The sequence below is a fragment of the Besnoitia besnoiti genome, chromosome V (assembly GCF_002563875.1).
Source record: "Besnoitia besnoiti strain Bb-Ger1 chromosome V, whole genome shotgun sequence".
NCBI classification, from domain to species: domain Eukaryota; phylum Apicomplexa; class Conoidasida; order Eucoccidiorida; family Sarcocystidae; genus Besnoitia; species Besnoitia besnoiti.
The window spans coordinates 254,762-280,679 of NC_042360.1; the positions used below are offsets into that span (position 1 = coordinate 254,762).

Consider the following 25,918-nt stretch of genomic DNA (forward strand, 5'->3'; position numbering starts at 1 on the left):
GAGTCCTGATATATATATATATATATATATATATATATATATATATATATATATATATATAGAGAGAGAGAGAGAGAGAGAGACATATATGCATATATGCATATGTATGCGTGTGCAGGTTTACAAATGTGAAAAGGCATTGTCTTTTTTGCCGAGCTGAAAGGCTGTATTCACATGCGCATAAACGGCGGATCTTGTATACACATGAATATATACATGTGCACGCATATGGATATTTATACCTAAATATATATGCATATGAATACACTGGGAGAGACGGCGGTGCCGCAAGCGTCTCTCTTCCCTCTCGAGGCGGCGGCGCGCGCCGCCTCGCGAATCGGTTGGTGTCCCTGGAAGAACTCAAAACGGTTCTAGAGGCCCCGCTCTCGTGCTGACGCCACCCAAAGAAGCCAACTCGCACGCGGAAGACACACTGGGCGAGAGGCTGCCATTAGGCTCCACTTCCCGCAACAACGAACCTGACAGAGCAGCGCTACGCGTCCTCGGCGTCGCAAGCCAGACCGCAACGAATTGAAAGGAGATGACGCAGAGGCCGCAGACAGAATCGAGCCACACAGCCGCCCGCAAGTCGAGCATGCCTCGCACCGGCAAAGAATCGAGAGCTGCGCCGGGCGCCCACGCCCACGCAGTTAAGCGGCGCGGGATCCCTGCCGAGACGCAGGCCGGCTCTCAGATGCTGTCTCCATTTTCCTCGCCGCCTCCGCCGATGTCGTCGAACGCGTCAGCCCAGAAGTCATCCCACGTCTGCTCATCGCTCGCTTCTTCGTTGGCACCTGCTCCGTCCGCGCCGCCACCGGTCGCCCCGTCCTCGAGCTTCACAGGGACGGTATTGCGCTCCTCCGCTGCCTCGGCGGCTTCCGCTTCTCCCCGCCGCCGGAGCTCGTCGCGCGACAGCTGAAGCAGGAACGGCTCTTGCGCGGCGCGCAGCTTCGCCTCCACGCGCGCCTCCACCGGCCGGTACGTCTCCTCTGGTCGCGGCCGCAGCACAATCAAAAAACGAAAAAAAAGACATGCAGTGCGTGAAGGAGCGGCAGGAGGGAGTCAACAATGCTGAGAGAAGAAGCACTGAACAGAGGAAGTGGGGAACGCGCCAGAAAAGACAGAATGGCGGAGAGAAGCGGAAAGCACAGACACAGCAGAGCGGGGATCACATTCCGCCGGCAGGCACACATACGCAACCCAACACAGAGAGACCGGCAGACGGGAAACGGCGCACCCTACCTGAAGGGGGCTGAGAGTCTTCGACTTCCCAAAAGCTGCGGTAGCGGCCTTCACACCGCCGAAACTCAAACGGGGTCTCGTCAGGTCGCCTGACAGACAACACCGCATCCAAAAAGAGGTGAGAATCACTAGAACAGCGCCGACTTCGGAACTCTTTACCCCACGCCGCGAGACTGTTTGAAGTAGCTGCTGGCCTCTAAACGACGCACGCTCACTCTCAGAACACGCTCCACACGCCAGTGCGTGCACTTCAACTGTTCTGCAAATGAGTGTAGTTCACTTAGGAAGCAGTTGAATTTTTTCCAGAAAGGAGACCTGGCTCATTGAAGATTTACTATTTTCTGAGGATTGTTCCCATTTTTTTTTAGACTTTTTAGGCGTGTGCGCCTTGACGCTGCGCCACTGCTGGTCCACTACCACACAAGGCCGAAGCCTCTGTCGCACGTCAGAAGGGCGAAGGCGCGCCAAACCTAAACCTCGCTCGAGAAAGAGGCATGCATGCATCGTGTGTTTGGGCCGCCATGCACGCCTCTATGCCTAAACCCTAAACTCATCTCTATTCAGACATGAAGGGTTATTCAAATATATGAACGTGTGCGTGCATGAGTACACCGCGAACAGGACGTGAGGCCTTGGTGTTTTGTTGTCGACGGACTCACCGCCAGGTGTACAGAGCCTTCTCCAGCCACATGACGTGAGGCTGCAAAAAATAAAAGATAAATTACGTTTCTAGTTTAGTGGTAGAGTAAAGGTCTGCAACGTGTACGGAGAACGCTCAACACTTTCAAAACGTGACTATTTTCTGTCTATATTCTATACAATACTTTAAGTAGAATGGCAAAGTTTAAGGCGACCGACAGCAGATAGACTGAGAGAAGCCGGGACGCAGCGGGGAACCAGAACAGTTCCACGCCTCCAGGATGCAAAAGGAAACAAAGGGACACTGGAAGAGTCGTCGAGTGCGACGAGAGATCGCCGAGACTCCCCTGCCCCCCTGAGTGAAGCAGGGATGATAGTAGAGACGCAGTGGAAAGCGAGTAAAAGACCTTAGAAAACGAGATACCCTTGCATGCACACACAGATGCGGCGCGACAGCAAAATGCGAAAGTACGGAACGAAAAAAAAGAAGGGAAAGGAAACTCGACAACATCCTCTAGACGAAGCGCGCGGGGAAAAGAGAAGGCTTGCCGGAGCTTGAAGCAACAGCCCTTCCTGTGCACCTCTCGATTTTCTTTCTTAAAACGCAAAAGCATATCGATTCAGAGAAACACTTACTCTGTGAATCTTGAGGTCACCAGCGCGATTGTATTTATCCGTGACTGGAAGCAAACAACACATCACGCTCAGCTTGCCAAGAGCATAGAAGAAACGAATACAACGCAGGCGCTCTACACATGTGTGTATGCACGAAGAACGAGGAATTACACACATATTTTGAAACAGTCCGAGACCCGCGCTGCGCATGCAGACAGTTGTGTAGAAGTTGAACACTAAATCTCTGTCTACCGCTCACGCCGGGCTGCGAGAGCCGCGCCTCACGTCCTCGAATCATATCTCTTCTCCACTACTCCCTTCCGTCTCTCTCTCTGACTCGATTTTGTCCGCGGCTCCGCTAGGGGCGCGTGAGCGACATCGCGTCGTCTCTTCTTTTGATGTCTAGTCCTGTTTCGCAGCCGCACGCCTGCACTCAGCGTGAGGCACTCGATCGCAGGCAGTACCATTCAGGTACGATATGAAGCCGCGGCTCGAGGGAGTTTTTTTACCTTTTGTGCAGAGGAGATGTGTGACTGAGGATCGGAAGCTGTCGACGACGTTCGCGCCGATCGTCAGCGCCAGGCGCGCGAGGTCGGTGTCGGTGAAGCGCGCGAGCTGCTGCCCCTGCACGCCTGAGGAGCTCAGCGTGACGCCTGAAGGGGAAACAGGATGGCAGCGTAAAAAAACAGGTAAAAATTGTGAACAAAACAGGAGAAAACACTGCAAAAACCGGACGGCCATGAGCCGCACGCGGCGCGCGCGAGGCACCAACGTCAATCTCACGCGCGTCGAGTCCATGAGATGATGAGGCGACTGGAACCAATTACATGAAAAACTACAAATTTACAGACAACATCGGCACGACACGCGAAACGAGGCGGACGGCGAAGGCAGCCCGAGGCCGCGCACGCGACCGGTGAGAACGAAGAACGCCGAAGTGAAAGGGAAAAAAACCCAGCTCCACAAACTCCCGAGGCAAGACTCGCCCCCATACCAGGCGGCGACTGGCTAGAATCACACCGGAAACTGAACGAAACAATCAGATAAGATTCCTCACCTTTGAGAGTCTGTCCGCGCACAGATTCGAGAACCCAGGCGATGTCAGGCAGGAGCGAGAGGAGAGAGCCCGTTCGATCGGCATTCCAAAACTCCGCGCCCTTCCTCCGTCTCTCTCCTTCCTCCTCTGCGTTCTCCGCTCGTTGCCGCCAGCTCGCGTCCTCGTCCTTCTTGCGGTCGTCTTCCTGGAAGTCGCCTCCGCCGCTTTCCGCGCTTTGCAGGCGCTCCGCAGAGCCGGCTGAGGGACTCGCGGGGGAGGCGGCGGCGACGACTCTGTCCGCGGCTCGGTAGAAGAGCCGATGAAGCACGTTGAGCATGTGCGTGAGGTAAAGCAGCTGGCGATCTGAGTCCTCGATGAGCGATGGCTTGAAGAATGGCGGAGAGTGTGGCGACGAGGAGGCTGCGCCGCGCGAAAAAGCGGGCTCCGCCCGTCGAGACGAGTCGCCAGACGCCGATGAACTCGCAGGCCGCGGCTGCGGCACCGCGCCGCCGGCTGAGCGCTCCCGCGGCAGACGCGCAAGCTTGCGTAGAACAGCCGGAATGCGGAAACCGCTAAAAGCAAGAAACAGGGAATAAGGAGAGAGGGAGCGACACTCAAGGAGATCGCATGCGCAGACAGCGCACTCCACCCGCTGACTCCGCCTCGACTGGCTGAGTTGTATCTGTCGCGCGTGCAGGCATAAAGAAAACTGAAATGCAACATGACCCGTGAAGCAAGCAGACCAAACGCGGAGGTCGCACCGCGAGAGCGACTGTGAAGAAAAGGCACAAATCTGAGCAGGGCGTGCACCAGAAGAAAAAGCCGAGACGGATTTCCCTCCGTTGCCATGTTTGTTGCGCCAGGGGGACTCAATCCTGGGTGCGGGAGATTCGTCCCCCTCGCTTCTCTTCGACTTACTCTCGGTCGAAGGCCGCGGCGGGTGTCGCTGGCGAGCCGTCCGCCGGCTCGTTCGACGACGGCGCCGATGACGAGTCAGACGAAGGCGAGCTGGAGGGCGGAGAGAGCGCAGAGGATGCAGTTGCCGCAGGCAGCGACGACGGGCTTGGAGGCGGCGCGGCGCCCGCGCCGCTCGAGGCCTCGTACGCCACCCCGCGGTCGCTGTCGCCTCGCTCCGACCCTCCAGGAGGAGAAGGAGTCGAAGAGGAAGCAGAAGATGAAAAAAATGAAGAAGAGGCAGCACAAGACGAGGAAGGTGAAGCGGATGAAGAGGAAGCGGACGAGGAGGAAGCAGATAAGGCAGAGGAAGAAGCAGCAGGTGAAGAAGAAGCAGGAAACGCAGAAGAATCCGTGGAAGAGGATACAGAGGATGACGACGAGGCAGCTGAAGAAAAAGACGCAATATCCTCAGGGCTAGATGGGGGTCGTCCGGCATCACTCAGAGTAGCTTTCGAAGAGCCGCGCACACGATCCTCAGGCCGCACTTGCTGCTGAACTGTAAACGCCGTGAGCAAACATAGAGACGCAGAAATGAAAAAGTGAGAAAAAAATTCATCTTGCATGGTGGCGATAGACACACGGGTACCATGGTTGACGCCTGTATACGCATGGACGTGTAAAGCTTTTCTATCCAGGAGCATAGGACATGTAAAAGATTTGTTGCTTGGAAGCACCGGCGAGCACCATTCTCTCTCCGCGTTCAGAGTAAGAATAAGAATATCTATGTATATGCAGGTATACGTAGATATATATGAAGACTGCGCGTCTCGCCTGGTGACGCGCTCGAGACGGAAGAAGCTGGCTGCGGCGCAAATTTTGGCCTCCTGCACGACTCCGTTCGACAGCCTGAAGGAGGCAGTTTCGAGTCGGCGTTACCTGACGGGAGGAAGTTGCAGTAGGGCCTCGCCATGCTCAGCCAGTGCGTGTAATTATGCGGCAAAATTCGGCGTGCATCTGCGGCGGAGGAGTCCGCGAAGTAGTGATATCCCTGAATCTGAAAAAACAGTCTCCAACGCGAAGCAGATGTGTGCTGTAAGTAAAGAGACTAGAAAATGTCGGCGATGTCCGTGGAGTACGCCGAGCGCGAGACGCGTGTGCAGACGCATGCAGTCGCGGAAAGGATCAAAAAACAAGAGTCCCCCGGAAGGCACGCAGGCCCGCGAAAGCATGAAAGCCGAGAGAGGACGTGCGACAGAAAGGAAGAGAGACAGAGAGATAGCTAAAAAACGGAAAGCCAATGTGAGAGAGACACGCACAGTTCGCGATAGATAAATATAAGTACAGACGTATTATTCGTTAGATGTAAGATAGATAGATACATACATACATACAGATATAGATTTTTTGAAGCACATACAGAGAGAGATATATATAGATCCATTAATTGCTATGGAGGGGCAGGTGTGTGTTTGAGCGCACCTTGATACAGCAGGGCGCGTAGCTCCACATGCACTCGAGGTCATCAACGACCAGAACCATTTTTTTGTCGTGCGGAAAAATGCTCTCGATTTCCTTCAGACCGTTCACTGCGTCCTCCCTCGAGAAGACGCGCCGGCCGAAGAAACGGCGATCCGGATCTAAGATGCGCAGCGCCTAAGAAAAACGAAAAAACTCGAAACACGCCGTCATCGACCGCGGCGCACACTTCGGCAGGCAAGCGTGCGTACAAATGCTTCCCGCATTTTTATACAATGAGGGTTTACGGTCATATATGTATATGCATATATGTGTACACATACAGTCATGAATGGAGTTCCGTAGGACAAATGGCCAGTCGGACGCCACATTTGGCGCTTAAAACGCCTTTATTTTGTTCTTCCAGCTGCCAGGCAAACAGGATTGCCGCGATGGAGACATTCGTCGTCTTAAGCTGTCTCCTGCGCGCCCGCACTCTCACCATCGCTGCATGCAGCGCCGTGCCCATCGTGTACATATAGAGCTCGAAACGCTTGGCGGCGTGTCTGCGGAAAAAAAAGACAAACACTAAAAATATTCCCAAAATCTGGAATGAAGACAAAAAGCGAACACCGCGCAAAGCGGACTCAAGCCTGGCGCCTGGTGCGAGCGCTTCTCTCGCTGCTGAGGCAGGTAAGTTGCGGCAGAGGGCGTTTGATGAAGGAAGCCATGCGCGGATACAGAAAGGAGCGAAAAAGAAGCGAGAAACCGAAAGCGAAGAGGCCGCGAACAACCCGAAGGTCATTCCTGCTCACAGGTCATCTGGGCGCAACAAAGTGACGAGCGTGAATCAATAAAGAAGAAAAAATTATAGAGAGGAGCGGCGGTGGTGCAACGGAGAACGTGAGAGAGATAAAAGCTGCAAAAGATACCAAAACATTGCAACAGTTCGGCTTAAGAGGCCTGCGTGGATCATTCTCTGCATCGCGCGAAGCACCTCTCGGCTCCCTCTGAGGCGAACCGCTGTCCGCATAGAGAGCGAGTAAAAGGTCTCAAGCAGGAACGCTTTTGAAGAAAAGACACGATTTGAACGCAGAAAGCTACGGGAACACAAAAAACAATGCGAGGCCTACCTCAGAAAATTGAGGCACCCTGGACGAATTTTGAAGAACGTGATGTGCTGCTCGCAGGGAAGAGGCGGCTGGCCTGAGAGACACATACACGCACGCCACTTGAAAACTAAACTGAAAGAAAACTCAGCGCAGGCGTGGCGATGCGAAAGAGCGGATGCGGGAGACCTCTATTCCGTTTCTCGATTTTGCTTCTCCCGTCTTTCTGCTACCCTGTTTTCTATGTGCCTTCTCCCGCTGAGGCGCTTACATGGAGCATCTCGCGAGCCCACCGACGACGCGGCGCTCGCCGCCGGAGAGGCAGACGAAGCCAGAGCACTCTGCTGAGAGAAGGTCGAGGCGCGCGAGCATTTCTCCGCTCTGCGACTACTCCTGGCTCTGCTGCTGACGCGCGAGGCGTCTGCAGCTACGCGGACGCACATGACGCTTGATTCGAGGATGCGGCGGATTCGTTCGCCCTCCTCGTCTTCGCGATAGTGAGGATAGGCTTCCTTCTCTCCAGCCTGCGCCGCGCCGCGCTTCCCGCAGCGTCGTTTGCATGCGTTGGTGGGGTCGCCTTCCTGCTCGCCGTCTTTGGCGGCCTTCGGCGCCTCTTTGGCGCCCTGCGGCTCGGATGCTTCTTTTTTCTCTTCCGGCGCCTCGTCGCGCTTCATCCTGCGCCGCTCGCGCGCAGGAAAGCAAGTCGCCTCCCACGACGAGCAGGCGACAGAAGGTGGCGGCGCCCACACGCCGCGTCTCAAGATCCACGGCGGATGAAACGCAGGCTGCGGCGCGAGGCATGAATAGGCCCGATACGTTTCATTGCCTCGCGCCTTTCCTCTGCTCTCTGCGCGCCGTCCTTCGATTCCCGCCTCCGCAGGTTCTCCGTCCTCTCTCGCTTCTCTTGCCTTGCCTTCGTTGCCTGCCTTGTCTCCGCGGGCTCCGTGCGAGTCTGAGCAGGTTTCCTGGCTGCTGACGCTTCGCTCGCTCGCCTCTCCTGGCTGCCGGCTCTTCGCATTTGCTGTGTGAAGTGCATGCGCTTCGCCGCGGCCTTCCTCGGCCTGCCCGTTTAGGAGCTGCGACGACGAGACCTGAGCGGCGGCGCCTTCGCACGAGTCTCTGTCCTCCCGCGCTGCGGCCTCCACGCCTTCTACCAACCCGCTTAGCTCTCTTTCCGCGCCGCTCTCAACCTTCGCCGCCTCTTGGTTGACGCCTTTGATCGCTTCTCCCGCAGAACACGCGGCCGCAGTGCGCGGCGACGCGTTCGTGCATGAGGCCGCGGAGGTCGGCGCGCGCGCGGAATGAGAAGGAGCGTGAAGGAAATCGTCTAAAACAATCAGCGGCGGACCGTCTGCGGGCGGGGGGTCTGGAGAGGCTTGGAGAAGGGTGTTGTCGAGATCCAGAATCTGAAAAAACGCGCAGCCGAAAGGCCGCAGAGACACCTAAAGCCCACAGTATCCAGTTGGCTGAAGCAAAAAAGCTCAGGAGACTGACGCGGAGAGAGGCAGACGCGGCAACCCACGGAGGGCAACCGCGAGGGGGGCTGAGACACAGGCAAGAGGACAGCGCCGCAGCGAAAAGACCGAACGTGAAAGAAGGCATAGGCAAAATAACAAAGCAAACGACATACCAGACAGAGTTTCCGCTGCGCAAGCAGCATCGCCATTCGCTCGTATTCCATGCGCCGCGCGACCTAAAAACAAAGAGAGCACAAAGATTCCAGTCTCGAACAGTACAAGAAACCCGAATCGCTGGAATTCATCACATCCGACGGCGTCGGCAGATGGACTCAGGTCACGCACCCCAAAACGTCACGCGTATAAACTACTCGTGTACTTACATACGCGTGCTACGTCTACATATACGTATACTATGTATATACAGACAGACACATGTATGTATACATGTGTATGTATATACTCGTGTAGTTGCATACAGGTACTACATGTGCGTATACTTCTACATCTACATATTCATATATAGACACACATGTAGGCATCTACATGCATATATGTAGGCCTCAGAAGAGCCAACTCTGGCGGTCTCAGCGCGTAGGGATTCAGCGCATAGCGCTGCGCGGAAGAAGCGTTGGCTGCCTCTCCCCTGTCGCTACCCAGGCACTGTGCCTCTGTATCTATATACAATTGGAGCGACCCCCCTGTCGCCAGTGTATGCATATCAATGGAACTAAATAAGCCGATTTATGTATAATTAGACAGCTTGCGTGGAGGTTTACCTCTCTGTCGAGTCGCAGGTCTTTGTGCTTTGAGACAAATCCCGCCTGAACAGTCTGCTCCTGAACGTGCGTGTCGCGGATCTCAACACCGCAGACTGCGCAGAGGCCGCCGACGACGAGGGGGTGAGTGCAGCTCGCGGCCTCAATCTCGCAGAGGCAGAGCCTAAAAAAGAAAAAACGCAGAGCGCAATCATACAGAAAGGACCGAGTGTGGCGCTTGTCTGAAAACAGAAAAAAACACTCAGACGCTGTAGTGGACGTCTGGAAGCGAGATCAGAGACGCGGACACCAACAGACGGAAAATCCCAGAAACAGAAAACGATGCAACGTCCAGTGAACCATACATCAAGGCGGAGACGACGAGCAACCAACACACGAGAGAACATGTACGCCACAAGCGACGAATTAGAGCCAAAGAACGGCACGCATATAAGTAGGTAGTACGGTATGAATATATGTATATATATATATATATATATATATGCGCATACAAATAGTGTATATATATAAATGAATGTATATACTCGCGGCACGGATGGACCTTGAGTTGGCAGGTGGGAGAGAGAACAAGAATGCAGCCAGAGGGCGCGGCCTCGAGTGCAGACTGCACGCGCAGCGTTTCCTCCAGCAGCACATTTGGCGGAAACTTGAAAGGAGCCGAGTCGCCTACCGGTCTTCGCGTATCAACGCGCCTGGCTCCACTGCGAGTTTGACGACGCGGCCCGCCACAGGCGCCGCTAAGTTGAAGCACTGCAGCGCAGCCTGCGCTTTCTTCTCCTGACTTTCATCCTTCGCCGTCGCGTCTCCCCCTTCGCCTGCCGCAGAGGCTCCGCTTTCCGCCACCTCCGCACTCCCTGCGTCTCGCCTGGCGCCCGCACCGCCGCATTTCACCTCTTCGCGAGCGCCGGCTGAAGAAGAAGACGAGGACGCAGGGGGATAAGAGGCAGAAGAAGGAGAAGAGGCTTCAGGATAGAGAAGCGCCAGCGTCTGCCCGGCGACGACGAATGCGCCAGGGTGCACGACCCACTGGAGCGTCAGCGGCAGGGCCTTGCAGGCCTTCGGCGGCAAGAAAACGTGTTCCCTTCGCTCCGCCTCGGCGCTCGCCGTGGCCTCAGAGGGCGCAGAATCCGAGGCCGAAAAGACGGAAGAAGAAAAAAAGGAGTAATCGAAAGACGAGGTCTGGTGCGAGCGAGACGTGCACGCAGCTGTCAAGCTGGTAGAGGACGAAGAGACGCACAGAGAAGCGGAAGAACGGACGGAGCCTGAATAATCTGTCTTGGGAAAAAAGGCCTCTGTGCGTTCTGTGCTCTCCTCGTGAAGCCGCATGCGCTTCCTTCTGGCTGCGTCCCCGCAGCCCCATCCGTTGCGCGTCGCACGCGGGGAGGCGTGAGCGTCCATCGTGCGTCAGGGTCTCCTCATAAAAAAGCAGGAAAATCTAGAAAATTGGAAAAAAAAGCCGAGCGCCGATACGTCGGGCTGGCGCATCCAGGATTGTTCGCAAATGCAGAGACGTCCACGGATGGTGTCGTGTTCGCTCCCTCCTCGCTGACGACGCCCTCGCCCGTCCACAACCGGTGGAGGAGACGAAGTGCAGCAAACGCCTCCGGAAGGTCCACTCCTCTCAACAGGCTGCAGCTTTCATTGCAAAGGTGCTTGCGGCAACAGGTGCATTGAGGAACGTGAAGCTACGTTCACTAAACGTGACGAGAGGCCGCGCCGCCGCGAGCGACCGGGCATCGGCGGAGCTGAGAGCGAGCGGTGGAAGCCCACGCACCGATTTGCGACAACGAATACGTGATGCGCGCCCAGTCAGAGATACTTGCGCGCATAAACTATACATATAGATGTACGTATATATATATATATATGAATACGTATACATACATGTATAAAATTATGCTGCGATATATGCATTCGTCGTTCGTTGCAGGCGATGTAAGAGCTCTTCCAGTTTTGTGAACACCTCTGCAGACCGGAGGGCGAGACGAAGCTGCGACGGGGAAAAAGCTCGAGGAAAGGACGCTGCATTCAGGAGAGGCCAAGGCGCAAGGATCTGTGGCTGGAAAGCGCCTCTGAGTGAAGACACGAAAGCGAAGAGAGAGATGGAGAGACGCCAAACAAGGGCCGGGGGCGGAGAATCAAACCAAAGCGATGGCAAGGCAAGCTTAACAAGGAGAGAAAAACGGTAAATCGAAGAAATAGAGCAGCGAGAAGTCGAGAACGGCAACCCGTGCAGACAAGACGCAGAGCGAGATTGAATAAGTGGACGATAAGAGCAAGCCTTCTTTACCGCAGAGATCCTCCGCGTGGAAGAAGAAACAGAAAAAAGAGTTGGAGACGGAAGAGAGAGAGAAAGAAGAAAATGAAGACACAGAAAGATCCACGTGGAAAGTTTACGCGGGCGACGCATGCAGCGAAACGCGTTATGTCCAAAATTACATACCCTCTCTGCATGTGCATGTACACGCTGTGTGCTCGCAGTTCTTTTACCATTGATACTTCGTTTTTCATTTGCCTTCCGTTGTTATCTTCCCTGAAAGCTGTGTTTCAAGAAGAGAACCTCCCTTGGCTTTTTTGTCGACGGCACTCCGCGGGACGCTGCCGCTGCTGCGCGCGCACTCAACTTCTTCCGCGCGCTCGTCTCTCTCCATTCTTCGTCTCTCTTTCCTTGTTGTCTCGACGTGCGTTTTTGTGGTCTTTTCACCGGTCGTTTGGCCTGCAAAATCATTTTTGACTCCCTTTTCCACAGCGGCTGCCGAGGGCAGCGAGGAGAGCGGAGAGAAGGAAGCGAAGGAAGGAGGTCGACGCTGCTTGAGAGTCGAGTGAGAACAAGGTATATCAGACGTTGCAGAGGCGGTGGGCGCTGCAGAAGGAGAAGAGCAGGCAACAAAAGGCAGGGCGTTTCCTCCGATTGAATTACCCCAGAAAAGGAAGGCCTTCTCGAGCGAAAATCAAGAGTGACGCGGCCGAAGTAGAGCATTTTAAACTGGCGCCAGAGGAGCGAGGAGCGACGACCCTTCGAAAGATGGCGTTCAGGACACCTCCACCTCTCGCCAGAGGCGGGTTTAAGGGCCGCTGCGAGGCTACGAGGCCTTTCTCGCTCTCTGACTCCTTCTCGATTGCGGAAGCAAAGCAAAGGAGCCGCATGCGCCCGTCCTCGAGTCGCGCATTATCCTCGGCGTCTTCGCTCTTTTGTCTCCTCTTTTCGCCCCCGGAGAAGGCCTCTGGCTCTCCACGATCCTTTCCTTTCTCTCGCTCTCACTCCGGTGCGCTCGTCCCCTCGCCGCCCTCCTCTTCGTCTTCCGCTTCGTCTCGCCTCTCGTCGTCCTGCGCGGTCGCAGCGCGCACCTCGCCTTGCTCTACTTCTTCTACTTCTGCTTCAAGTTCTTCGTCTCCTGCCGGTCGTCCCCGGTTAGCGGCCGGATTGGTATGCCTTCCAGGTCTCGCGGCTGCGTCCGTCTCGGCTGGGTCTCCGCGGCTCTGGCCTTCTGCCCTCCTCTACGTTTTCTGCGTTCCCTTCGTGCCTTGCTCTGCGTCGCTGCCGCCTCTGCGCGGCTTCGCGTCGCGCGCGAGTCGGCGCCAGCGCGAGCGTCTCGAGGAAAACTACCTCCGCGAGTCGCTGCGAGAAGTTGTGGATGGCGTGCGAAGCGCCGAGGCTGAAGCGCCGCCCACGCGTGCCTCTCGAGGGCACCGAGCGTCTTCCGCCTCCTCCGCACCTGCGTCTGCGCCAGCCCTTGCCTCCCGCCATGCTCGCGAGGGCGAAGAGGAGGCTCTTCAATCCTCGTTCTGGGGCGCTCGAGCCGCAGGATTCTCTCAGGAGCTGAGTCTCCTTCGCCTCGGCACGCGGCGCGCACGCGCCGGCGAGAGCGTCCTCGACGGCGGCGGCGCAGCTGACGAGGAAGCGCTTGCCTGCGCGGCGCGCGACGAGGAAGGCGGCCCGGGTGTAGGAAGTGTAGAAAACGAAGTGCGCAGGCGACGCCGCCTGCTGCGCGCCGCCAGCCTCGACCGAGCGCAGGACGGTGCGCCCCGCGGCAGACGAAAACGAGTGGGTAAGCCTGGCGAGAAGCACGCGAAAAGGCAAACAGGGCCTGCGAGTAACTAGGCTTGCGGGAGTGAAGGAAGCAGAGAGGAAGCTGGGGGCGGCTGCGATACCAAAGGCAGAGGGCGCGCCGCCGTATCCAACATGAAACCCAGCCGAAGGGGTCGGTGGAGGGACGACAAAAGGGGCGGAAAACAGGCTGGAAATGGAAAAAAAGCAAACACGCAAGTCTGGTCAGATGTATACTCTGAAAAGTATATGAATATCTATATATATATGTATATATGTATATGTATGTGTATATGTGTGCATCCGGCTTTTGGTGCGCGGAGAGCTGCTGCTGGGGTACCGCGTGCAAGGCAAATCGTAGTCAGGGCAGGAGTGTGGCGTTTCTTTGACGAAAGACCCACCAGAGAGCGAACCCGTGAATCGCAGATCTTCGCGGAGTCCAGTTTTCGCCGGGGGCTGGCAAGCGGGAGGTCGATGCGCCGTTGTGAAAATGCGGACAAATCGCGTGACCGGGAGGCGACAGCTGCAGAGAATCTGCAAGACGATCAGAAGGGGACTAGATGGAAACGGTGCGAGCCGCACATCTCCGCAGATCTTGGTAGCACTTTTTTCTCTCTGCTCTGCATCTCTATATCTATGTATATATGTATATACATATGGTTTCCCGTGCATGTGTGTGTAGAGAGAGAAAGACGCGGAGTGTCGTGGCGAGGCTGTCGGCTGTGAGCGGAATGTGTTTCGTTGTTTTGTTTCTGCGCAGCCGCGTCGGGCTTCGAGAAACCCCCATCCGAGGCGTCTCCGCCGCTCTCGGATGACGCGTTTGAGGCGCTGGCCGTGGAGGACGACGAGCTTGGGCTTGCGAGCGATTTTGTCGCGCCGGCGGCCGCGTCTCGCTCGCCTGAGGCGTCGCCGCTGTATCGGAGCTTGACGCACGAGGAAGCGAAGCAGATGCAGGAAGCGTACAGCGAGAAGCTCCACGAAGACCGCCGCAGGCGCTGGCTCCGCATGTATGGCCTCCCCAACCCCGAGCGGGAGGCCCGCGCTCTGCTCAGAGAAAACGAAATGGTAAAACATACACGCAGCGAACAAGGAGACAGGATGCTTCCCCGAACCTCACATCGCGCACATGTTCATGCACTTCTATGCGCATATATATATATATAGGTATGCCTGTTTTGCTGTGTGGAGCATGTATGAATGGAGGCCTCTTGGGCTCGTCAGACGCGCGGATCTCGCGAGCCGTCAGGGACAGGTTCGGGCGGGCGCTCGACTCGCGATTAGGCTGTAACAGGATTGATGATGCATGGTGGACGCTGGAAAAACCGTCTTTTGAGGCTTCGGCATTCTGTTGGAGCGAACACCCGCCAGCTCTCGAGGTCAAGGCTGCAGGTGCCGGTCTGGCAAAGAGGCCTCCATTCACACATAGTTCGCAAAAAAAAAAAAGCACGCGTATGCATGTGTGAACACGGATGCCGTCTATGCATGCCTTTCCCCCGCGACGTATTTTTCGTCTGCCTGAATTTTGCACACGAGGCAAGAGTCGAGAGGCGCTCGAGGCGTCTTGATGCAGTGTGTGAGTCTTCTGCGTGCGGCGTGCGTATCAGCGCGAGCAGCAGCTGCGGGCGGAGGCTGGCGAAGAAACAGTCCCCGATTTGGTTGACGAGAGCTCCGCCTTCGGCGCGCGAATTGAGAAGATGATTCGCGCCACGAAGCGAGACGAGCTCGTCTCGCGAATTCGCACGAAGATCCGCGAAGAAAAGCTCGCAAACGCCAAACTCATGAAGGCGCCTGTCCCCAACGTTGCAGGTGGGTGACGCGGTTTCAACTTCCTCCCGCTTTTGATTTTGTTATTTCATGGCTCGCGGCCGCGCCGGCGGTAGAGTTTTCAAATCTTGAGTCGAGAGCCGTTCGCTTTTCGCAGGGCGGTGTGAATATCTTCAGAGTCTCCCTCTCCAAGGCCCTTTTCTGGTTTGTGGCTGTCTGTGTCTTTGGCACCTTTCGTGCCCGACGGCGGATGTGCGACGCGTTTCTTCTCTCTGTGTGTCCCTCTCATTGGTTTCGTCTTTTTCTCTCGCATTGTGGCTCGGGATTTTCGCAAGCACAGGATCCCTGCCGGCCGTGTCTGTGGATCTCGTCATGCCTGGAGTCGCGTGAACACATACCCAAGTGCATATACGTAAATACCTCTGTGTGTGTGTCTGGAGCAGCGGCGGCGTTGTGCCTGCGTGTTGCCTCCCTCGCGGGGGCTCGAGCATATCTGTCTGTGCGTTTCACTGGCTGCGTGTGGGCTTCAGGGCACATCGTGGATCCCATCAAATACCACGTCGCGCGCCGCACGGTTCGACTGGGCAGGTTGATTCAGGCGCAGCTGGAGGAGTTCCTCACGTGGAACTCTCCCCACATGCTCTTCGGCGTCCTTGACGGCGCCGCGGTCTCGATTCACCACGTGGAGCAGCGCACAACGAAGTGAGCGTCTGGAGGACAGTCTCAGTGAAGCCGCGGAGACGCCGGGCGGGTGTTTCGTGCAATGCATGCGGTTGATAGAGATCACAAAGGGCGCAGAGAGATGCCAAGTGCGTCGCTCGGCTTTCTTGCGTCCCTGTGTGTGGCGGCGTCGCTCGAGGCGGCGGTCGCTCTCGGACGTCTCGAACCTTGGCTTCACTGCCCTTCCGCGACAAGCTTGGGTTTCCTGGGGTCGTTTTTACAGAGTGTTTCATGTGTGTGTTTGCGTCTCGCGTCTGCTTCCTGTCAGATCGGTCTGCTACGTCTACTACTCGCTGACTTCCGCACACGACCCTGAAGAAACGCAGCGCCGGCTTGACCGCGCCGCGCCGCAGCTGCGCATGCAGATCGCGCGGCGCCTGCAGCTGGGCTACACTCCCGAGATCCGCTTCCTCCCTCAACCCGACGGCGAACTCTTCAACAAAAACCGGCTCTTCAACTTGACGCGCCCTAGCAAGAAGTCGCTCGAGGGCGGGCGCGACCGCGAAGAGAGTTTTCAGGTGTTGAAAGCGGGGTGGAACAAAAGCATGAACGGCTTTTAGCCAGCAGAGCCCCGGGCCGCGAGGCTTCACACACCAGACGATTCGCACTGCATGATGTCGCGCGATGTGCGCACGTGCTTGGATGGTGGACGCTGGGAAGAACAGAGTCGTGGATGCGAGTGTGGGTCAGACAGAATAACTCGTTTTTTAGTCAAATGCAGACTTTCGCAGGCCGCTCCGCGGAGCCAGCCGCAACGAGCGACCGTCGGCGCAAACCGTGCTAGAGTCGGCTGAAACGCGATGTCAGAGCCAAGACGTTTCTGGGACCGTGTGGCTGATTAGGATTTGATCGCTGCTGCCTTCACTGCGTGCGTGTGCTGTAGATGCGGGGCTGAGTTCAGTGTTGTTTCAGATGCGAGTTTTGCAGTGCGAAAAATCCACGATGGCGGCAGACTTGCAGTCGGTGAGCCAGCACACAAGGAAATGCACGCCTTCAGCTGTAATCCTAAAGCGGAACTGGAGCATCGCTAGCGGCGCAGCGTGCCGCCAGGGGAGGAGATCGTCTCGCGGTTGCCTCTGCTAGGGTTTAGGGTTAGGCGCACTGCCCACACACGTGTCACGGGTTCCGCTCTTGGCTCTCTGTGCGAAGCGACTCGGCGTCGGTACCCGATCCTGCGTCGCTGAAATAGGCGAGTCCGGCTTCGTCTCCAGATATTCCCGCCATTGCGCCTGAGGGGGTGCTTCTCCGCTCAAGGAGGCGCGACGATCGTCGTGGGCGCCCGCCCACGCTGCTTGTCCGTCTGCGGCGCCGGTGGACTGAAAGAGGGCGCGTGGCTGCGGCGAGAGGCACCAGAGGGACACGCCGTGCGCAGATCCTCCGCAAGACCCGCCAAGAAAAATGCAGCAAAGAGCCGCATTGCACTCGAGGCGACGGTGCTCGATCGTCCGGCACAGTCTCGCAGAGGCACCCAGGCTGCAACGCCGCATGGCGGCACATGCTTTCCCTTTTAGAACGGCTTCTGGGGGCGTCTCGTGACGCTTGGGCGCAGGGTCTGCGGAGTGGGAATGGCGAGCGTGAGTCGTGCACCAAGTCAACGCTATGCATACAGTGCTGAGTAAAACCGCGCCTAACGACAGGACTTGAGCAGATGAGTTTCGTCATATACACCCTGCAGCACATGCCAAGCTTGGTACGAGGGTTGGCACTGTGAAGCAGTTTGATTGGTTCGTTTTTTTTGAGTGAGCTGTAATATTTTCGGATAGGGGTATGCAGTGCTAATCTGGTGCTGATGCATGTCGCTGAGCAAGACACACACCTCGCAGAACAAAGGTGTCTCACAACACTTCCTGAGCACCCGATAGGATGGAAGAAATGACTCCGCGAGCGAGCAGCAGCCTCTCGTCTGTGCGGCGCGCATTACCCCGTCGCCTTCTCTGTCGCTCAGCCTTGTTTGCACTGCCGAAGAGGCTGCATGCGCGTCGGCTTGGGAGGCTCACCTCCTGCCGCGCGCTTGAGCACTCCGGAACTCTTGAAGGATCGGTTGCGTTTTCGGAAAAAATTGTCGGTTTTTGACTGCACCCGAAGGGCCGTGGCCGCTAGCACCAGACTGGTCGCCACGCAAATCGCGCTCCAGCTCCACACCGGCAGAGTCAGCGTGTAAAGTGCCTTCCACGCTTGCGGGTCAGCGCGAACGTGTTCCCAGTGCTGAATCATCAAATATCCAGTCACGGCGGCGCCCGCTAACGCGCCCAACCAGAGGACCAGGATCAGGAGTCGATATTTGTTTAGCTGACGAGACAGCCACCTGACAGGGCAAACAACAAGTTTTGAGTCGCCCCGCATCAGGTTCTAAGCAAGAAATGCCTCGTCACCGTTATGGCGATGGAAGTAGTGTTTATTTGAGCACTGGTCACAGTCTTCTTAGGTGGTGTACTATCCATTTTCATCCCTATTCATATCCTGAGTTTCAACGTTATGCCAAGAAGGATACCAGATTACCCTGACAATGTTTGTTATATCAATACATGGGGTCAGTGGCCGCAGTCGGCGGGTGGCGGGACACATGTCGCCAGCACGTACGAGGGACAGCTCAGTTCATTGCCAGACGCGCGGCGTTCAAAGCTTGCAGACCCACATAAATTGCGCTGCGCACTGCACTCGGAGTTCGGTCGGCGGCTCCCCTACCGTTTCTTCATGTCAGACATCCTCGCCTTGGTGCTGGGAGGTATGTCACCGAGGTATGCCTGAAAGTTCACCACGGCCGGACATGGATTCGGTCTCTTCTGCACAGAGATACAGTGCGTTGCGTCACACTGTCTGCACTACTCCTGGTGCCCCGGTTTGCATCAAGCCTGTGGCCGTCACTACCGTGAAGCAGGGAATAGATTTGCTTCGGGAAGTCAGGACCCTCCTCCGCATGTCACGGGGGCATCGCATGCAACTGGCACTCTACTCAGAAGCAGAGCTTACTGTGGGTTGCCATGAGTAACTGCGGGCGGGGTCGTCGAACCGTACATACCACCAGTCCTGCGATTAAAGGATCATTACGCGAAACAAACGCCGGCGGAACAATCCCTCCGGAGTTCTGGCGCGTGAAGCAACAGTGTCAAAGAACTAGCAGGCACCCGTCGCCCCTCAAGCTCACAAAACTCGGCGTGATTGATGTGAGCTTGAGCACCCATGAAATGCAGTGCCACTCGCGGCTATAAAACGCCCAGGGTTCCCGCCAGGGGCACGGATAAAGGGTTTGTATGGAGCAGGCGACTACCCAAGCAAGCTTGACGATATCGTACTAGCACAGATTGTGGGAACTGCTACGCTCCTTCTCCAGCGCGTCTCAGTGCGCGACGGCGGGACTCCCCTGCATATGCTGCATCCCTCCCCCGAAGCTGCCCGGGGCCGTTCGTCGGTCACACAGCCATCCAGCTTTGATTTTGAGACAGCAAATCACACCCTGCGCCACAGGTGAAGCAGCTAGAGCCCTTCCCGCATGCTCTTTGCTCTTGAGGCGCTATCTTTCTGCAACAGAGGCGAAGACGAGGAAGTCTGCTGCATGTCGTCAAAGGTGACCTTGCTTGGCTGAAGCACACGCAAGTGGGAACAGCGCCTCTGAGCGGGCGACTCACCCTGCCCTCAAGCTGGCTATAGGCTTTCACGTCTTTGACACGATAAATCACGGAAGTCGTCGTCATGGTTCTGGAGCAGCCAAGAGCCTTTGAAGATGTCCTTGCTGCGATACATCAGGCAAGGATTCCTTTCGAAATCCGACGAGCGACGAGATTTTTGCGCAGTGCAACTCCCTCGTCGCCCCTAGTCCCAAGCTAATCTGGGGCTGTGAGGGGGTCCGTTGAACACGAGAGACACCGGGCCCCTTTTCGGTAAAAATGGGAGCGACAAGGCGGGAAGTCGACTGTGCCGCTCGGATGCAAGAGGGAAACATACGAAACAGGGGAAACGGCTAGACGTTGCAAGGAAATCCGGCAGACAATCCACGCTCTTCGCGGTCGAGTGCCTGCTGAAAAATGCAGATGTGCCGCTGCACATTCTCACGACTCAGCAGCCCCACACGCCCCAAAACGGCTGCTACGTGACTGCTTGAAAAGCCTTGAGGAGGAGGCACGCGCCTGAACAAGTCATCAAACCATGAAGCCTCAATCTGCGCGAACCGTTTTTCCCTACCTTTCAAGGCGGCTAACAGAAGCAAGCAACCGCCACATTCCAGAGGCAGAACACTCTAAAGTCCGGATACATATACGCTCGCAAGTTCACTCTTAGCTCGCCATCCATCACCAGGATGACTACTTCGCAGAGCTGCGTTACACGGCGGCTGCAAGTGCGCCATATCTGGGCGTGTCATTCGGCTTGCCACTTTCCCGAGAAGGAATGAACACCGCCTCGCAGAGCGGGGTCGCCGCAAAAAGTAGATTCGGAGTGTACACATTCCTGAATACGGCTTTTTAGCTGCGCGCGTTTGACGCCTTGAACTGCCCAGGATCCACACGGCCTGACGTGCCACGAACACGGCGGGCGGCCACGCCTTGCCTCACTAGACAGTTCTGGTGCTCGCGAGCCTACGCCGTCGATTCCGAATACGGTTCAGCAGTGAAAGAGCACGTTCGATCCCTTACTGCCGGCTATTTCACGCGGTTTCACTTCCGTAGACGTACAGGTGTTTCTGTGCTCGCGGGTCAAGTGGCGGTAGGCAGCACCCCAAACGAAAGTCGAGGCTGGAGTCCTCAGGATTCCGAGTGCTCCACCCCAAAACGTAAAAGTTCTGGACGCCGGCTCTCTCGTGTACCTCGGCGTCAATCGGCTGTCTCGATGGGCACTTCCCAGGCGCTCCTGCCGGCCTTTGCAAAATAGGCCTCTAGTGCTTCCTTGGGCCTCTTTCTTCAGTTTTTCAGATCTGTGGCTGTTGATTCGAGCCGAAGCACCGAGCCCAGTCTAGAAGGTTTTTACAAGTGTCAGTATTTAGCACACATCGCCCATAACCTACTTCGCGAAAGACGTAAACAGATATCTACAACTCTTCACATACCTCTATCTACGAGAATATCTGTAAACACCGCCCCGCGTATACAAGGAACGTGTATGCCGGCAGATAGATATCTTTACCACATAAAAGCCTAACGACGCTTCCGCCCGACGCCGTCCGCTCAATGAGACTGTGTATATGTCCACCCTCGCCAAGCACAAGCAAAGAAAGCCACTTCTTTTCCTCGTTAACGGGAAGACGCAGTTGGCTTCAGCGAAAGCACCAGGCGGTAAAGCAGCGTGCATGCGTTCTGCTCGCCAGCTCGAGGCATTGGGGAGGTGGTCTTGTGCCGCCCCAGTTTCGAGTTTCAGGGTTTGTAGGGCGCACAAAAGCGCGCACCGACATGCATCTGTGCGGATCCAAAACTGTGACAGATGAATTAACAGTAACGCATGTGTCTTCAGTATAGTATATATATGTATAAGATTATGTAAATATGAAGGCTAAAGTGTGCGCAAACTACAGCGCCATTGGGTACGGCCGGACCTAGATATGCAAGGCGAGGCAGCCGCGCCTTCGTGTTTGCGACTGCATGCGTTTTGGCAAAAAACCGAAAAAGCAGAGAAACGCAGGGCCTCAGAATATCCAGAATGGATGTTTTGCCCCGTGTGCGGGGTCCCCCCCAAGAGGGCCCGAGAGACGAAAAAAACTGACACCAAGGTCGTTCACGCAACTGCGCACTGCCCGCAGAAACGGCAGATCGTTACACGAATGAGGAGCGGAAGAGAAAACAAAACAAACAGCGACAGCGGGAACGGGAAAAGGGCAGGAAAGAGGATTAGCGATGCCAAAAGCGCATCTGCGCTCTGACCGCCTCTCTCCTTCCAGGTTTTTCAGTTTCCGCCACCGGCGAGACGGCTCACTCGTGTTCACGGCAGAACACGGAAGACAAAAAAGCCAGGAACGCAGAACACGGACATACCGCGGAGCAACAGAGGCGACGTGAGAGCGAAGATGCGTGAAGTGAAGCCGTAACCCCCGGAGAGCAGAACCTGACTGCACTGTCGAGGCGACAAACGAGATAACAGTTCACAAAAAATCCTCCTCAATCGCGCGGCAACTCTCAATGGTGCCGTCGCCTTTGGGGGCGTACTCAGGCTCGACGTTCTGGAGCGAAGCGTAGCACCGCAGTTGTCTTTCCTCCTAAAAACAATGGGGTAACACACGCAAAATGACGCAACTCAATGGCAATCCTGTCTGCCAGGAAACGGCACAGCGCAGGCCTCCAAGCCAAAACTTAAGCGCGTGGCTATGTGCGTCTGCATCTGGCGAATAGCCGCGTTAAACACTGGCAGATCAACACGACAGTACCCCTACGAGCGAGCTGATCCTTCCCTCTACTCCTGTTCTTAGCGGCACTCCGCGCCTGTTAGTCCGAAACGTACCTCCTTCTTGCGCGCTTCTTCTTCCTCCGCGAGCTTCTGTAGAGCCACACCAGAGACGGCAAGGCATAAGACAAGGCATCACATCGCATGAGAGACCGCAAACTGCGTAGCCTTAATCCGTTCGTCTGTCCGCAACGTGCGCGAAGCATCGATTGGCTGTGTGTAACTACCTAACTAACCAAAAATCGGTGTCGGCTTTTCTGCTTATTTCCGGTTATCTCACCTTCTGTCGCAGCTCATGCTTGCGCTTCTGAATCTGCTCCTTATCGCGTCGCTCTCGCGCAGCTGAAGAGGGAACGTGTCACGCAGCGTCACCCGTAACGCAGCACGGTCATCAGCCGTTTGAACAGTTTGATACGACACATCTACCTGCATATATCCGTAAATATATGCATGCATGCATATGAATCGTCGGCGCAGAGTCCGCGTAAGCGGAGACGGAGTAAACGGGGAATCCAATATCACAACATGGCATTCAGCCTCTGCGGGTGAATCCACAGGACGCTTTCATACAAGATACGTCCATACTATATATACATATATATATATATATATATATATATATATATATATATATATATATATATGTGCATGCGGAAAAAAAGCTGGTATTAGTGGTTTAGAGCTCTGCGGTCCCACGACCGAGTTCTAATTGTGCGCCGCGCACCTTTCAAGTCAATCTTCGGTTCCTGTTGTGTCTGAAAACGCAGACACAGAGTCAAAGAAACCAGAATCGATATTCACACTCGACACCACATCATCCGACTCGGTGCACCGGCAGTATGAGCAAAAGAGAGCAGGAGTCGCGTATCCGCATACGTTCATAGGATCAACTACAAAGTACGTAAACGTAAAACGACGCATAGACACGCGAACTGACGAAACACATGCATCGAAAAAAAAAAACACACTGCGCCCTGCGCCCACCTTCTCGATTGCCTTGAGGAGTTCGCGGTCCTTCGCAACGTGCTTGATGTGACGGACGCGCTTTTCATCCTTGAATCCGACTTGGCCAATGTCCTAAAAACGCAGCAAAACCCATTCCGTTGGCTCGCGTCGCCTCAGGCTGTAGCCACTCCCGTCGGCACCTCCGTCCTCTCGGCTGGCCTCCTTTCTTCCGTAGACCGCTTCGTCGCTCGACTCCTGCTGCCTCCCTCGCTCTGCCGCCCTTTCCCCCCTGCCGAAAACCTCCGTGTCGCTTTCACCTCCTCCCCTCACTCCATCTTCTCTCTGCTGTCTGCGTCTCCAGCGTCACTCACGTCAACGTGGCGACGGCCTCCCCGCTCTTTTCTGGTTCCGCCATTTTCTCTCGCGTCTCTCACACCTTCATGAACCCTAGCCCCTAAACGCTCTCTCTCGCTGCAGTTTCTCTCCTGTTCTCTTTTTCACTTTTTCCCGGTTGTTCGACGCCGCTCACCATGTGTGGGCCTTTGCGCAAATTCGACCAAGCCGTGTAGACGATGTCTGCGAAGCCACAGCGACGCATAAGACGAAACGTGAACGAGTCTCGCGCGCACACGCGCGAAGTTATCCGCGGGGAAGGCATGGAGGGAAACGACAGGAGAACGACGCGCGAAAAGGGAAACTCTCGAAAGCTACGAACCGTAGACGAGGGCGAGGCACTGAAGCGACGCGGAAGACGTCCTGCGCCTCGCGACCCGCTGACACCGCGGCTCTGCAGGCTCGCGTGTGCGTCACAGGGCAGACAAGAGTCGATCACCAAGGCAGCACGCTCAGCCGGCTCAATCGAACACGCGAATGCATACGCGCCTTTACAGGCCGTTTCCTGTTTAGAGGCGCGCGGATGCGACGCTCAAGCGTTGCGCCTCGCAGGGGCGTAAAGAAACGCAGGCGGTCTCACGTCTGCACACACTCACCTACACATACATACATGCACTGACCTATATATATATATATATATATATATATATATATATATATATATATATATATATATATATATATATATATATATATATATATATGTATTTGTATACCCGTTTGTAGATGCGTTTCTGTGGGGGGGCATGGGAATGGGGACTGCGCGGCGAGACAGACGTCCATAAGAGAAAGGCAAATGAGAAACCCTACCGACTTGCGGCTGTTTGCAGCCTTCGATAGAGTTGGCCTTGGTCAGCTGAGCCACCTCGTCGAGGACCTTTTGGGGGATTGCAGCCAAGTCTGAAGAACGCGAAAAACTCTGCAAGGCTCCGTCTCGCAGCAACTGCGCAACACTGGCGAAGGTCGCCTCGCGTGGTGAAGGAAAGGGAGAATCCACACCCGCGGTTTCCGTACGTCGTGTCTCAGAACAACGCCCGCGGCGCAGTCCATGAGAAACGACAGTCCTCGCGTGGAAACGCCGATCTGCCGCTCACTTGGTGGAGGCTGTCAGACGCGCTTCCAAGCAAATGCCTCCACGCGCAGTCTCGAAACCACCCCAGCGCCCACGTGTATAGGCACCGCATACCTCGCAGACCGAAGACAAGCTGACACATATATGCATCTACGTATAGATGCAAATATGTATGTATGCATAGATATGTGCATATACTGGGTGACGACACACATTTTGGAGTTTCTCTTGTCGCCACCGTTCGCTTTCTCTGCGGCATCTGAGCGTGTGAGGCCTTCTTTTGGCAGTCTGTCGCGGCGCCTTCCTCGCTGACACAAGGTGCGAAAAAAGACGGGGACCCACACTCAGAGGCCGACCCGCCCGTCTCAGTCGAGCAGAGAAGCTGAGGGGGCGCCGTGGTAGCTGTCGCGCATGGTGAAGACTCAGGCAGTGCGCAGAGCTTCACCTGGATACTGTTTTTCATCCTGCACAGCATGCTCAGGCGCCGGCGTCCGCAGGTAGACGTGCGCAGAGGAGAGCTTGTCAACGTGGAACCAGATATCCTCCTGCCAGCCATGCGCGATCAACTCCTCATTCTCGAACTTGTCGCGACCCATGTAGATCTCGTATCGAGGATCTTCACGCACACGCACATCCACAAACGGGTGCCAACTACCTACGTATAAATATATATATATATATATATATATTTAGACGCTAAATCCTGTGTATCAGTGTGTATATATGGCTCGCGACAAAAGAGGCCGCCGCCTCGAGGGAAGGGCGAATCTCAGGCATGCAATATGCTTCACGCATGCCTAGACACACCCATGTTTCTAGAGGTACCGCGGAAGATATATAGATAGATATATATATTTATATATATACAGATATCGATATAGATACCTATGGATCTACCTATGTAAGCGTAGAATATATATACACGATGGCGCCGGCTAACACAGTCTGTTCCGCGTATACATGACAGAGGGCGCATGAAGCGAAGGAGACAAAAGGAAGAAAAGAGGATGGAGAGAAAGAAAGAGAGGAAGGCGCACGGTAGATGCAGCGAGGAGACGAACAGGTGAATGACGGCGGATACGCCAGCAGATGCGGAGAGAGGAGCGGGATGCGGCCTGGACTGTCGCTGCGTGGAAAAGCTTCTCTCACCGCTGCACTTGAAAGTGAACACCATCGTGACGACGCGGACAGAAACAGATACAACAGTCGGAAATACAAGAGGAAAGTGGAAAAGAGCCGAGCGCTGCGCAGCGGAATGGGAGAAGTCTGCAGACAAGAACCGCAAAGTCGCAGCGAGACAAAACAACGGGAACGGCCTTCTCTGTCTTTAAACCCACGAATTAACCGATGCTACCGTAAAAAAGAGGCAAAATCCTCGAAAATA

The 25,918-nt window shown here is 55.6% G+C and overlaps 5 protein-coding genes across 5 annotated transcripts; 2 read left to right on the plus strand and 3 right to left on the minus strand.

The window, feature by feature from the left end:
- Positions 1 to 690: 690 nt before the first annotated feature.
- On the minus strand, positions 691 to 10,627 carry BESB_058610 (NLI interacting factor family phosphatase; the record flags this gene model as incomplete). The annotated part of the gene is made up of 15 exons (XM_029364275.1): positions 691 to 989; positions 1,243 to 1,331; positions 1,902 to 1,942; positions 2,518 to 2,561; positions 3,006 to 3,149; positions 3,554 to 4,104; positions 4,451 to 4,985; positions 5,366 to 5,483; positions 5,909 to 6,082; positions 6,387 to 6,450; positions 7,018 to 7,090; positions 7,265 to 8,399; positions 8,624 to 8,686; positions 9,230 to 9,392; positions 9,900 to 10,627. 15 exons carry the CDS (start codon positions 10,625 to 10,627, stop codon positions 691 to 693), a joined length of 4,221 nt encoding a protein of 1,406 aa, XP_029218983.1.
- Positions 10,628 to 12,254: 1,627 nt separating this feature from the next.
- BESB_058620 (uncharacterized protein) lies at positions 12,255 to 14,558 on the plus strand (the record flags this gene model as incomplete). The annotated part of the gene is made up of 3 exons (XM_029364276.1): positions 12,255 to 13,278; positions 14,038 to 14,342; positions 14,499 to 14,558. 3 exons carry the CDS (start codon positions 12,255 to 12,257, stop codon positions 14,556 to 14,558), a joined length of 1,389 nt encoding a protein of 462 aa, XP_029218984.1.
- A 413-nt stretch (positions 14,559 to 14,971) lies between these two features.
- Positions 14,972 to 16,321, plus strand: BESB_058630 (uncharacterized protein; the record flags this gene model as incomplete). Its single annotated transcript, XM_029364277.1, has 3 exons — positions 14,972 to 15,083; positions 15,572 to 15,743; positions 16,030 to 16,321. 3 exons carry the CDS (start codon positions 14,972 to 14,974, stop codon positions 16,319 to 16,321), a joined length of 576 nt encoding a protein of 191 aa, XP_029218985.1.
- A 1,381-nt stretch (positions 16,322 to 17,702) lies between these two features.
- On the minus strand, positions 17,703 to 19,453 carry BESB_058640 (uncharacterized protein; the record flags this gene model as incomplete). Its single annotated transcript, XM_029364278.1, has 4 exons — positions 17,703 to 18,066; positions 18,447 to 18,505; positions 18,732 to 18,788; positions 19,388 to 19,453. 4 exons carry the CDS (start codon positions 19,451 to 19,453, stop codon positions 17,703 to 17,705), a joined length of 546 nt encoding a protein of 181 aa, XP_029218986.1.
- A 2,372-nt stretch (positions 19,454 to 21,825) lies between these two features.
- Positions 21,826 to 25,708, minus strand: BESB_058650 (CCDC25 protein; the record flags this gene model as incomplete). The annotated part of the gene is made up of 9 exons (XM_029364279.1): positions 21,826 to 21,939; positions 22,182 to 22,217; positions 22,405 to 22,466; positions 22,849 to 22,879; positions 23,109 to 23,201; positions 23,599 to 23,645; positions 24,273 to 24,362; positions 24,980 to 25,150; positions 25,684 to 25,708. The coding sequence occupies 9 exons, from the start codon at positions 25,706 to 25,708 to the stop codon at positions 21,826 to 21,828; spliced, it is 669 nt and encodes a 222-aa protein (XP_029218987.1).
- Positions 25,709 to 25,918: the final 210 nt, after the last annotated feature.